Source organism: Charadrius vociferus, unplaced genomic scaffold (genome assembly GCF_000708025.1).
Source record: "Charadrius vociferus isolate BGI_N301 unplaced genomic scaffold, ASM70802v2 scaffold312, whole genome shotgun sequence".
NCBI classification, from domain to species: domain Eukaryota; kingdom Metazoa; phylum Chordata; class Aves; order Charadriiformes; family Charadriidae; genus Charadrius; species Charadrius vociferus.
The window spans coordinates 582,696-595,742 of NW_009647214.1; the positions used below are offsets into that span (position 1 = coordinate 582,696).

General features: G+C 41.1%; 1 protein-coding gene across 1 annotated transcript; it reads left to right on the forward strand.

Moving 5' to 3' along the window:
• The first annotated feature begins 1,435 nt into the window (after nt 1–1,435).
• CENPQ (centromere protein Q) lies at nt 1,436–6,212 on the forward strand. The gene is made up of 8 exons (XM_009895906.1): nt 1,436–1,588; nt 2,334–2,391; nt 3,072–3,186; nt 3,431–3,499; nt 4,756–4,885; nt 5,159–5,278; nt 5,558–5,635; nt 6,084–6,212. Exons 1-8 carry the CDS (start codon nt 1,436–1,438, stop codon nt 6,210–6,212), a joined length of 852 nt encoding a protein of 283 aa, XP_009894208.1.
• Nucleotides 6,213–13,047: the final 6,835 nt, after the last annotated feature.

A 13,047-nucleotide genomic window follows, 5' to 3' on the forward strand; every position in this document is an offset into this window, starting at 1 on the left:
GCCTGTGCCACTGGGTGGTAGAGAGCGTTGCATGCCGGGAGTTGTAGGCCGCGCCGGGCCCGCTGAGGCAGGCTGCAGATGGTGTACCACAAAATCGGTAGTTACTGGAGGGCGGGAGGAGAGGCAGAGCTTATTTACCTCGTGTCGGTCGCGACTGTCGCTTGTCGAGCCGCGACGGGCCCTCTACGCGAGGGAAGAAGTGGCCTGAGGGGATGAAAGTAAAGCTGAGTACATCTGAGCGGTTTCGCTGAGGAAAGGGAAGGCTGGTGGGGGGTCATGGTTACTTTCTTCTGTGAGAGTTCTTTTTCCTCCATCTCTATAGTGAATGAGAAAGGAAACTGTAGGTTTAAACTGCAGCTGTGGTTAGGGTGAAAACTCCTGGTTATAGGATAGCCACACTGAACTGCGTTGGAAAGATTAAGAATTCCTATTGTTGGAGACCTTTAAGAACAAATTAGGCTGTTCTCAGTGCAGTTACTGTTGCATTGCCATTGCTGCTTTTTGGCGTACAGACATGCCAGCTTTTAAATTTAGAAGGAAATGTGGAACACACAAAGACCTGCCTAAAAGGCAAACGCGGATGCTTTTTTAGTGGTTCTGCGCTTAGATAAACGTACAAGATTTAGGCCTTGGGTTAGAACATATGTAAACATTTAATAGAATCATAGAATGGTTTCGGTTGCAAGGGACCTTGAAGATCATCGAGTTCCAACCCATATGCAGGGACACCTCCCACCAGCCCAGGTTGCTCAAAGCCCCATCCGACCTGGCCTTGAACACCTCCAGGGATGGGGCAGCCACAGCTTCTCTGGGCAACCTGAGCCAGTGTCTCTCCACACTCAGAGTGAAAAATTTCTTCCCAATATCTAATCTAAATCTCCCCTCTTCCACTTTAAAGCCATTCCCCCTCGTCCTATCACTGCATACCCTTGTAAAAAGTCCCTCTCTGGCTTTCCTGTAGGCCCCCTTTAGGTACTGGAAGGCCACTATAAGGGATCCCCGGAGCCTTCTCTTCTCCAGGCTGAACAACCCCAACTCTCTCAGCCTGTCCTCACAGGAGAAGTGTTCCAGATCTCTGATCATCTTTGTGGCCTCCTTTGGGCCCACTGCAACAGGTTCATGTCCTTGTGCTGAGGGCCCCAGAGCTGGATGCAATAATCTAGGTGGCGTCTCATGAGAGCAGAGTAGAGGTGGAGAATCCCCTCCCTCAATCTGCTGGCCATGTGGCTTTTGATGCAGCCCAGGATATGGTTGGCCTTCTAGGCTGTGAGTGCACATTGCCGGGTCATGTTGAACGTCTCATCAACCGTTTGGGCTCATTTAGCACAGGCTATTTCCATTGTTTTGCTTGTTATCCATACAGTACAAACCACACACTAACAATTGGATTTTAATTTTGTTTTTGTTTCCTCCTGTTCTGTTTGGTTTACAGATCATGAAACGCCACCACACACCTTCCAGTAAAATGGGGGAGACCACTGGTGGGGGATCAGCAAAAAAAGCCTTTAAATCACAAAATCAACAAAGGCCTTCTAGCAAAAAAACCAGAACAGATGGAGAAGGAAGAAAACAAGGTCAAAAAAGAAAGGTAATAATTATTTTGGATCAAACAAGTTAGGAAAGTAACCTAAGGAAAACAAAAAGCCATTTTTGCCCAGTTTTCTACTGGAATTTGTAGAAAATATTTCATTAATTAAACGTAGTCCTCTTGAGGAGATATGAATGGCTATTTTGAGACCCACTGTCTTAGCTGCTCCTTGGTTTCCAGAATTTCTGGTTGTGTGCTACTGTGCCTGTGACAAGTAGAGGGAAGCATTGTGGCGATTAATAACAAGGCAAGCTGGCTGTGCAGATTTGAAGAGCTGCACAGCATCTGTTTAAACAGAGTGATAAAATCAGAGCTCGTGCAGCTTAGATGGCATTTATTTCGTTCTGGAAAATATTCTATGCATATCTCAGGATTGGCCTAGGCAGCTTTCTTTTGAAGAGAGCTTGCTTAACCACTTAACTTACGAATGGCATAATCTCAAGACGCAGCTGGATAGCCAAACATCTTGTGCATTTCTTATTTCATGACCTCATTCTTTGAATGAGAAGAACTAAGAAGAGGGAATTGCTTTCCTTAACTTGCTTGAGGTGAATTAGTTTCACAGTTCAAAAAGCCTTTTTGTGGTCAATAGCAATAGACCTCTGTCAAGCACTGAAGTGCTTTCACAGCCCTTTTTATAGGGGGTTGCTAGTAGTAAAGGGATGGTTGTGCGTTTGGCTGCAGCAATGGTTGTGGCAGAAGGTGTTTCAAAATTACCATATTTATTGTAAATTTTTCTTTTCAGGAGGTCACTCAGGCAGTCAAAAGGAAAGCTAAGGAATATGAGGACTATTCCCATGCAGGTAGGATTGTATTATTTCCTTATGTTTGTCTCATGCAAATTCAGTGTATCGAAAAAACATTAGAAGTAGTAACTGTTATGTTGAAATCATAGGTGTCTGAGATGTCACTGAAATAAGTTTCAAAGTTTTCTTTCTGAACACTAACAGTGTTTGCAGTACGGTTAGCCACTGTGCATTTGTATCATATGTGTTGTACATGCACATATTAATCATATATTTTTGTTTACAAGTAGTGTTCTTCTCTTATAAAATTTCACCACAAGCACCCAGAACATTTTAACTTTCTCTTCACAGGTCATTGTCTTCTCTGTTAATCTTCTGTCTTAAGTCTGGCTTGTGTTGTATTGAACATATAAATGAGATGAGGCCTCTTCTGCCTTGAGTTTCTCACTGATGTATATTCCCATTCTTTTTTATTTATTTCATTCTGGGTTTTTTCACTTGTATCGCCAATGATTTTGGGAAAGTATCTGTATAGAATGAAACTGCTGTAAGAAAGAATCTTCTCTGTTTTGTGCGTTTTAAACAACTTGTGACTTGCAAATAATGCGTATAGATTTGACCTGATAGTTTTGTGACATGGAAAAACCTTTGCCTATGATCTGACTGAATTGAGTCACAAAGCTATCTATCCAGGTTTGACAAATCATATTTTTTCCCTTTTGCCTTTATGCTAACAGGAGAAAAAGGTTCTTCAAAAAAGGTGAAGCTAACCAGTGCTAAAGCAGGATCCTGGCAGACTCTCTCAGAGAGCAGTCGGCAGTTTCTGGAAACTGTAATGGATTCAGTAATACTGTAAGTGTCAAATATCCTGGTGGTTGTTCTTTGTTTCCAGAAGGAATAAAGTAAAAATCATAACATTGCTTGAACTGGAAAAGCTTTGGAGTTTTTTTGGACAATATGGCTGGCTGTGTATATTTCGTCCGGTATAATATAACAATTTTTAGCTAGGGAAGTTCTGCTTATGTTCACTTCACTTGATGTGTATTCTGTGCTTGCAGGCTTTGTGATGTAAATTCTGCCTTTATTTGCTTTCCAGATCTGTTTTGTGCCAACAAAGTGTGAAAAAAGATGATGTTCAGAAGCACCTCAATTTACTGAAAGAAAGGTAAGAAATTATAATTTAAAAAAAAAAAAAAAAGAGGGAGAGAAGGGATTTAGTTTACCCAGTTGTTTGGTGCCGTGGTTACAGAATTGCTCCTGGGAGCAATCATGTTTAGGAAATACTGGAAGGGACCAATTATGCAAAATCAGGGAGGGCAATATCTTGATGGTATGTTGATAGAAATGGACAAGCAAGAGCGGTTGAAAGACCCACTTTAGCTACTTCTATATGAGTAAAAGAACCTAGGAGGTATTCTTAAAAGCTCCTTTAATCAGCTTTGTATTTATACAGGGTTTAAATTTGTGGGCAGCTATTTATTTTGTTGCTGTTTTATGGTAGTGGCAGGAGCAGTTATAGCTAAATTTTCTTAAACATTAATTCATTTTCTGACTGTTGAAGTTGCTTCCAAGAATTTAAATTTTATGTTGGGGCATAACTTGTAGTCTTATGTCATTGTGGGAGTAATTACTTATGCTTGGGCGTCTGAGAATTTCTCTGTGTGTGTGTGTTGGTATACCAGGCTCTTACCAACATAGAGCCTGAGCCTCTACGTTGCTTTCTTTGTTCTTAGAGTACCTCAGGAATCAAACATGAGGAACTAGTTTCTCATAAATGTTTTTGTATAATGTTTGGTTTTAATGTTTAATTTGTGACACGTTGGGTCTGATTTCCGAGTTGCCAAACTCGTGCAGTCTCATCTGAGATGCATGGAAATTGTGGCAGTTTGATGTATCTAACAGGCAGACCCAAGTTGGAAGAATTCAAATCTTCCTCAGAAGGACCTTTGAGAGCAAGCTAAAATTCTTCCTCTGGCATAAAACTAGATATTATATTTCACAAAAGCATTTACAGTTTTAACTAAAATGATTTTGTGTGGAAGCGGGTAAAAATGCTGCTTTAAAAACTTAGTTTTACCTTGGAAAGCAGAAAGGTCAGAACTGGGAAAATATTCGTTAATGTCAAATTACAGTCAGGGGGTGTACAAGCCAATGGGATAGAAACCACACAATGTCAGTGTAATAGCAAAGGTTAGAATGGTGGGATTCCTTGTTTCTGGTTCCTTCCTTAGACATCTATTCCACATGATTTTTGGAAAACAATTCAAGATAGCTTTTCTTCCTGCCTGGATCCTTTTACTTCACTGGCAGCAGTTGGGCTAAATTGAGTTTATTTTTTCCCCAGAGAAGTCATTAGTCAGTTTTCTTTTTGTTTTGCAAAGAACTCCAAACAAGTCACACTTTCCTTTTTTTATAATAAAGGGTGCTGAGATTTTTCAAGACTTTAAAGGTGCCTGCAGGGAAGCTGGGCAACCTGAAGAATGTCCTGAGCCTTCAAATGACAGAGAAACAAATGCTTGAGACAAACGAAGAGTCTTTGGTACAATTGCAGGTATGAAAGGCAAGGAAGGGAAGAAAGTATCTTGCTTGTCTGCTGCTGCTCAGTGTTTTCTAAGTTTTTAGTAGACAAACTGCTGCCTATGCCTGTGCTGTTGTGGTGTTGTCCACTGTTCGTCGCTGTCACCCACCTTTGCTACAAAGCAGTGTATCTTTTGGGGTGTTTTTTCAGTGACTCAGCTGATATTTATTATTTGTATCTGATAAGCGGAAGGTTCACCATCTCTAAAGTAAATTTTGTTCTGTTTTTGTGTCTGTTTTGCCTTAGGAAGAAATAAATGAAGCTGAGCGATCAGCAGAACGCACTGAAGAAACTATGCAACAACTGCAGTACAAAATCCAGCTGCTCAAGAACCAGTTAGAGGAAGATGAAAAAAAGGCCAGGAAGGTATTTTCAATGGATGTTGCTGCATTCCTCTAAGGAGAATGTGTTTCCAGAGCTATTGCTTCACCCAAGCTCTTTCTGCAGAGTGTTGCATCAGGATGGTTTTATTTGCCTTTGGGAATGTGTATCTTCAATCTTTCCAATTTCACTTGCAAAATTAAGAAGTTAAGTTTTCAGAAGTTGAATAATGACACCCAGTTTATTTTCCGACTTATGTGCCTGATGTTTGGTTTTGTTGTTGGTTTGTTGTTTTTTTTTTCATTCCTATTTTTCCCCTTCGAGGTGTTCCAGGAAGATAGCAGTGGAGCACTCCACCTTCCAGAACTGCCCAAGCACAGTTTACAGGCACCCACTTTGCAGGTGAGCATGGAATATATTTTCAGAGACACCGTGGCTATGAGAAGAAAGGCAACAGAATGTGTGTTTGTCACTTTCTCTCTGCCAGAGGGGGCAACTCTGAAAATTCAGAAATATCTGAAACTTTTATCTTTTTTTCTTCTTTCTTTTTTTCTTGTCATTGAGAACTATATGCTTATGTTTTAAGACAGAACAAACCACTTGAACGCCTGCCATTTAAAGGATCACATGTCTTTTCCTAGGAACGCTGGGGTTCTAGGGAACCTGTGATCATTTCTGAAATACATCGCTCTGTAACTGATGGAAGGAAGACAGTTTCATTCTGTGTATTTGAATCCTTTTTATCTTACCTGTGTTTAGGTACAGCTGGGCTGCATGAAAGCGAAATTTCTGTTGGACTCAATGAAAGGTGTTTTTTATTTGTTGTCTCTTCTTCTTTTTCCTTCTTTAGGAAGAAATTTTGAAGATAAAAAATCAGAAAGGTCTTTTAAAGGATATGCACACTATTCAGCAGTCAGCTGACTTGCAGAACATGTTAACCCTCATTGAAAAGACCTATGAGAAGGTGGACTTCCTTTAGAAACCAAAATATATAGAGTCTCCTTTGAAGAAGATAACTTATACCAGCACTTTGTGTTAATGTAGAGCAGCAGGATGCTCATCATGGAAATGGTGTTTTCTTCCTAATGTTTTACTATTGTTACTTATGAATTTCTGTTAAAACATTTTCTATGAATATTCGTATATAAATTTCTAGATACATTCTGGGATTCTAGTGATTTAAGTGATCAATCAAGGGTTATCTTTTTTGGGGGGGTGAGGTGGGGTGTAGCTGTGATGACTTCTAATGATGGTATATACTGTCTTAGGAGAAGGGAGGGAAATGGATCCTGGGTTTATCTGGGCATTTTTATAGAATAAGGCAATTTTATTCCATTTTATTTGGACTTTTGTATCACATCTGTAAATCGATGAAGGAAGTGTGTCTTACCAAAGTAACTTTTGTTTTGGAGTTAAATGCTCTTTAAACCTGAAACACATAGTAAAAATATGCTTATCTAATGCTCAGTTCCCAATCACTTTTTCAGGTAATTGAATGATTTTTATCAAATATACAGGGGGGGGGGGGTTACTTTTTAATATTCACTGTTTAAACTTTTAAAAAAGACATTTGCACCTGATGTATCCAGGTAGTTGGGGAAAGCAGATTAGAACATTATAGAGCAAAGCTCTAATCTCAGAGCTGTGTACTCACCTTATTTCATTAACTGTCAGATATTCTTTTGCTTTAGAGAAAGAAAATTAAGTCAAAAGTCCATTTTTCCCATGCACTTTAATCTCTCCTCCATTTTTTTTCCACGATAGAGCTTCTCCCTTAAAAGATTCAATTATTATAAAGTGCTTTCTCCAGTCAAATTATCTGCTAGAAGACAGCAGTGCTCTTTACATTGACTTACCACACAAATACTTGTTCTTTTGTTTACAAGCTTCTAGCATTCTTAATGAGATGTGAGCTTATTATCTCTATTCTCCTATGAGAGACTAAAAGCCCCTCTGTAGTTGCTACGGGTAAGATCAGGAAAACCAGACTGAGTACATGCTTGCTTTGTACTGAATCGCATGAAAAAGTATATAAATATTCAGAAATATTTCTCAAATTTTTGATCACTGGACAAGGGGAACGCTTACTGATGTAACCACTCCACCAAAGTAATTTAATCCAGTTTATGGGCTAATGATTTTCCTGTATGTCAGCTATCTTAATTTTTGCAAACTAAAGATACACTGCTTTGCTTTCATTAAGGGTGATATACTTGCAAGCAATTTACTGTGTGGATTTTGAACTTCATGAACGATGATACCTTTTTTTTCTCCCCCCCCCCCCCCAAAAAAAAAAGTCCAGAGAAGGGCAGTAAGTAGGAGTTGGAGACATGATACAGCTTCCGTACAAGGAAAGTTGAAATAGCAGTAACTGAAGAAGGAAATAATAAAAATTGAAAGCATTTGCTGAAAGCATTGAGTAGGGTTTGGTTACTCGCCACTTTTTACAGCGTAGGAATGAGGGAGTAGCCAGTTTGGTGGCTTTACAGCAAATTCTTCAAGTAAGGGACTCGGTGTAACAGTGCCAGAAGGCTCTGTGTAAGCCAAACTCTACAAATAGGTGTGCAAAAGAAGGTTGTGTATGAAACATTTGTCCATCAGAGACAATTATGGTTTGGACAAAGTAGCAATACATTGTTGATTGAATTTTCATGGTAGATGCTGACACTCTGACAGACAGGATGATATTTTTTTGCTTGGTTCTTTGCAGCATTTCCTATGTTTCCCCAAGCAAAGCTGTAATCGCAAGACCTTTTGCAACTATTCCTATGTGGTCAGCTCCTGGAATTGAGATTCGTGGTCTAAATCTAGTAGTCTAAATCTAATTCTAAATCTAGTTGTTTAATTTGCAATGCGTTGTGCTCAAAATAGTCTTTATAGACAAAGAAGCAGCACTCCCTGGGGGGGAGGGTATAATGCCTTTTATGTATGTTAAATGCCATTTCTTTGTTACTCTTAAACCCAGTTTTGTCCAGCTCCGGGTCTGTATTTCCTGAGCGGATTGTTGGTGAGTTCCTTGTAGCTGAGGGGTCTCCCATGCCGAGCCTCATCTCTTATGCTCACCTCTCCCCCGTGTCCCATCCTTTGTCACCCCATACCTGTACGTCTCTGCACCACATCCTGTATCTCCATTTTTTGAGGCCTCTGCTGTGATACTCCGCCTGTATTTCTTTATACCTACTATGTCGTTATATTAGTCATAAATATCTCATTTCACACAGGATAACTGCTTGTTACTGCTGTCTTTATAAAAATGTGGTTGTACCATACGAAGATAACAAAACTAAAATAATTATTCATGGACACCTGGTCAACTAGAGGAAATGCTAAATTACACAGCTAAGTAAAACACTCAAAAAGCACCCGATGAGCCTCAATGCTGAGGCCTTGTAAGCGCAGTGCAAAGCTGTCACTAGCAACAGAGATACTGCACTACAGGGCTAGACAGTTACAGAAGCAAGCCGTTGCTATTTTAATTTTTTTTTTTTTTTTTTTTCCCCTGGCATTGAGTAGGGTCATAGAATCATGTCCTGGTTTGAGGTAAAACAGGACCAATTTCTTCTTAGCTGGGCCTCTTCTAACTATTGAGGTTAACAGCATATTCTGCAGACCCTGTTCGCTCTCAGAGCGATCAGACCTGTGTTTATAGCTGATGCCCAGGGATGGTGTGCAGAGGGGCTCTTACACTTACTGCTGTAACCCCCACGGGCAGCTCACTCTGGTATTTGCCCCGTTGGAGGGTCGGAAGGGAAAAGCGCAATGGGGTCCCACCTGCGGGGAGGAGCGGACAGGACGGGTGACCCAAAACTGACCAACGGGGTATTTCATCCCATCTGCCTCATGCTCAGTATAAAAGCTGAGGGATCAAAGGGTCACTGATCTTCCTTCAATGGCCAACGTCTGAGGAGGGCTCTGTCTGTCTGCCTTTGCTCTTGATCTTGATCCTGAATGCAGATCCGGAATCTAGTTTCCATCTGTCACTGAGTCCTGTCTGGGACTTTCCCAGTGCCAGCCGGTGTCATGATCATCATCTGGGGAGCTTGATACAGTTTTGTATATATTTCATTACTTCCTTTTATTTTATTATTACTATTTCATTAAAGTAATTTAGTTCCTTTTAAACTCATAAGTCTCTCTCCCTCCACTGCCACTGTCTTTGAAGAGGGGTAGCAGGGAGCATCTGTCGGTCGTATCTGGCGTACCCTATGTCCCCAAGTAGCCAATTCGACCTAAACCACGACAAATCATAGAATGCTTTAGGTTGGAAGGGACCTTAAAGATCATCTGTGATTTATGATAGACTGTCTGGCTGTGGGTGTTGTTGCTTTGGGGTTGTCATGCACACATAAACAGGACAACATAAAACAGGAACATGAAGCCGGACTTTTAGGAGGTGGTCTCAGCTGACCTTATTTGATGGTGGATGCTCTCGGGCAGAGTTGCAGAACGATCAGGTTATGGTTTCTGACAGAGTGAAAGAACTCTGCCAGGAGAAGGTGCACTGTTGTTCAGTACATGGAGCTGCGAACTTGGGTGATTTGACCTGAGAGCACCTGAAACTCTTCAATTTCATAAACCTTGGCTTCAAGTAGGTGAGCTACTGATTTCTTCAGATACAGCAGGAATATCAGTCTGTATCCCATATCAACTCTTCCTCACGCTCAAATGAAGCATCTTTCTGCATGTACTCTCCCATAACTCCTCAGTGTTCCTTCTCTATTGACTCCTGCCTTGTGCTTAAGGTTATCGAGTCCAAATCAAAAGGACAATATGGGATGGCATCATCAAACTGGACTTTTTAGGACTGAGGAAAAATCAGGGAAAGGGTGAACAGGGCTGCCACCTCCAAACGATGCTGGGGGCTGCCTAGCTGGCTTGGTTTTCTCTTTAGCAGAATGTGTCTCAGTTTGTCTCAGGCTCTTAATTCCCTCACGGTACAAAGAGAGGAAGAGAATTGTCTAATTTTGCTACCACTGAGAAGAAAAAGGGTCATTATAGGTAGGTGCAAAGCAGATCATTCACTGGTATGAATGCAAAGAGATTAAATGTCTTAATGAAAAAATTCAAGGTTCTCGTTAGAGCCTGTCCACCTGCAAGGATTTTGACACTTCTTTTGGCACATCTTGTGCCTGGAGAAGAGAAGGCTGAGGGGAGACCTTATTACTACTTACAAATATCTAAAGGGTGGGTTGAAGGAGGATGGAGCCAGACTCTTCTCGGTGGTTCCCAGTGACAGGACGAGGGGCAATGGGCACAAGTTGGAACATAGGAAGTTCTGTTCCAACACACAAAAAAACTTCTTTACAGTTCGGGTGACAGAGCAGTGGCACAGGCTGCCCAGGGAGGGTGTGGAGTCCCTTCTCTGGAGATTTTCAAGACCCGCCTGGATGCAGTCCTGAGTAATGTGCTCTGGGCAGTCCTGCTTTAGCAGGGGAGTTGGACTGGATGATCTCTAGAGGTCCCTTCCAACTCTGAAAATTCTGTGTGTGATTCTGTGTGATTCTTTGACTATGCTTATGGAGTCCCTCCTCCTCTGAAGGTGTGGCTGGCTCTGCCTGTTATTTCCACGCTCCACAAAGAAAGAAAGAGTAAAGCTTTTAGGAACAGTATACCAGTTTAGAACTATTTTGATCAATAAAATTATAGTTTTAAGATTCCGAACAAGGACTCTTGCCATTCCTCACACAGAAGCAGCTGCAAAGTAGATGCATTTTATTGTCTCCTGACTTCCAGCTTATTGCGATTTGGAAGGACAAGCTACAAGACTGAGAAAAGGTAAGCAATCAGGTGGGCTGTTGGTGCAACATTTGTTTTCAGTCTCAAAGTACTTCTAGGCACAGAGGCGTAAGAACTGTCCTTAAGGAAAAGCGGTGGTGTGTTCATGTCAACGCTGCCTTTAGATATAGTTGCGCGTAGACTGATGCGCTGTGACACAGAGGCAGTTTTCCCCCTTGAACACAGTGAGAAAATGGAGTGTAACCTCCAATAAAGGCAAATATGCACATGCGATCATAGAAAAGGCTAATTTTTTTTTTTTCTTTTTTAATTATTACGTTTGGCGAAGGAAGGCAAGGAACAAGGGGAGGGCTTGAGGCTGATAGTGGATCACACGGATGCTGGAAGATATTTTCTTATCGAAGGCACAGGTGTCTTAATGGGGCAGCCTGAGCTTCACTCTCTCGCTCTGTTCACGTCTCTGCCCCAACCTGGGGAGCAGATTGCCTGTGTAAGCGCCCTGCTTAATGCTGTGGTTTATTCAACCCTTAATCTGTTCACCGAGGGCAACGACAAGAGACAATTAGTGCTGACTAATTGTGTTGTTTCTCTGTTAAACAAAGCCTTGTCACTTGGGATCTGGACTAAACGTTTGAAACCGAACCAGAGCCTGGGAGGAAGATTCAAGTTATGAGGTGCAAAGCCTTTAGAAAAAAAAAAAGGCATGCTGTGCAATCTGCGGAATTCGGCAAAATAAGAAAATGGCCATATTGGTGCATTGTGTTAAGAATAAGTGAATAGAAGCCTTTTTCTAGGGGTAACAGCTCAGTCATTGCAGTGATCTTGGAAAGAGTCCTTGACTAACTTGCAGTAGGTGGTCAACTATAAGGTTAATATATAGTGCTGACAAGAGATGTCATCAATGCTAAGACTCTTCAGCTTTTTATTTCCTTTAAAAACAGGAAAATCAGATTCAGTAACACCTGATAGTGCTTTTAATTGTGATCTGTCTGTTGGATCGGTACCTTTGTAGTAGCCATATAGTGTCCAATAAGCAAACCTGGGAGCTGAGGATGGATGACCACCGAGCCACCAGCTGCAGGGTTTATTGCTCCATCGGTGGTCCTGACCGGTGGCTGCTTATAGGATGTTCGTAAGTAGTAAGGTGCATACTTGTTGGCTGCAATAATTGGTAAGGTATGTTCAGATTTCTAATGAACTGCAGCAAAGGGAAATACTTTTAAGATTAATTGATGCATGTTTAAGAGGTAAAAGAGAGGAAGAAGGATGTGGTACTCCTGAGAAGCCTTTGGATTTTAATACTTTCCTTGGACTTTTTGAGTGAAAATACGTTTTTATTGCTTCTCAGGTTTTTTGGGGGGTTGGGGTTTTTTTAGTGGTTTTTTTGTTTGTTCGGGTTTTTTTTTTTTTTTTTTGACAGACTACAACTATGTTGGTTTGGGTGTGCTGGTTTGGCTTAACAGCAAAGATGGAAAGAAAAAAAAAATTACGAAGGCAAGGCAGCTGTTTCACCAATCGTATTGGTGGCCGTCATTGTCACAGTAACTCCTCCGCTGAAGAGGTTACCCTGGTGGATGAACTGTCCCAACTCATAGTCTGAAAAACTAAAGGCTGAATTAACATAGTACAAATTACTTGTTAGTAACCAGTAAGAGAGGTCAGTCAAATCTAAACTTAAAGAATTTGGTGGTAAGAATTTATTTTTACCAGCAAAAACTAACATGATTTTTTGGGGCAGACATGAGAAAAGCCCTCTTTTGAACCTATCTGTAAGCAACCTGCCTGATGTTGCACAACAAACCTGGTGTAGAATAACAAAGGATTTGTTATTGTTTGCCCAGGATTTTCTGACTCCAACTAGGTCTGCCAAACACCATCCTGTCTCGCTGTTCTCTGCACATCCATCTATTGAAAAAAAAATTCTGTTCCTAAAATGTTTTCCATAGGAAAATGCTGAAACAGCGCACTTCTGGGAGTGATTGTATTTTATGAAATTAGCAAGTATGCCACTCAGTTCCTCCACATTATTGCTTTTTTGAGTGACTCTTTATACCTTGTGTGTGTTCCCAGCAAGGAAG

Coding starts and splice junctions, on each gene's coding strand:
- CENPQ (XM_009895906.1), top strand. CDS start 1,436: ATGAAACGCCACCACACACCTTCCAGTAAAATGGGGGAGACCACTGGT. Junction 1,589..2,333: donor AACAAGGTCAAAAAAGAAAG/GTAATAATTATT, acceptor TTTTCTTTTCAG/GAGGTCACTCAGGCAGTCAA. Junction 3,187..3,430: donor GTAATGGATTCAGTAATACT/GTAAGTGTCAAA, acceptor TTTGCTTTCCAG/ATCTGTTTTGTGCCAACAAA.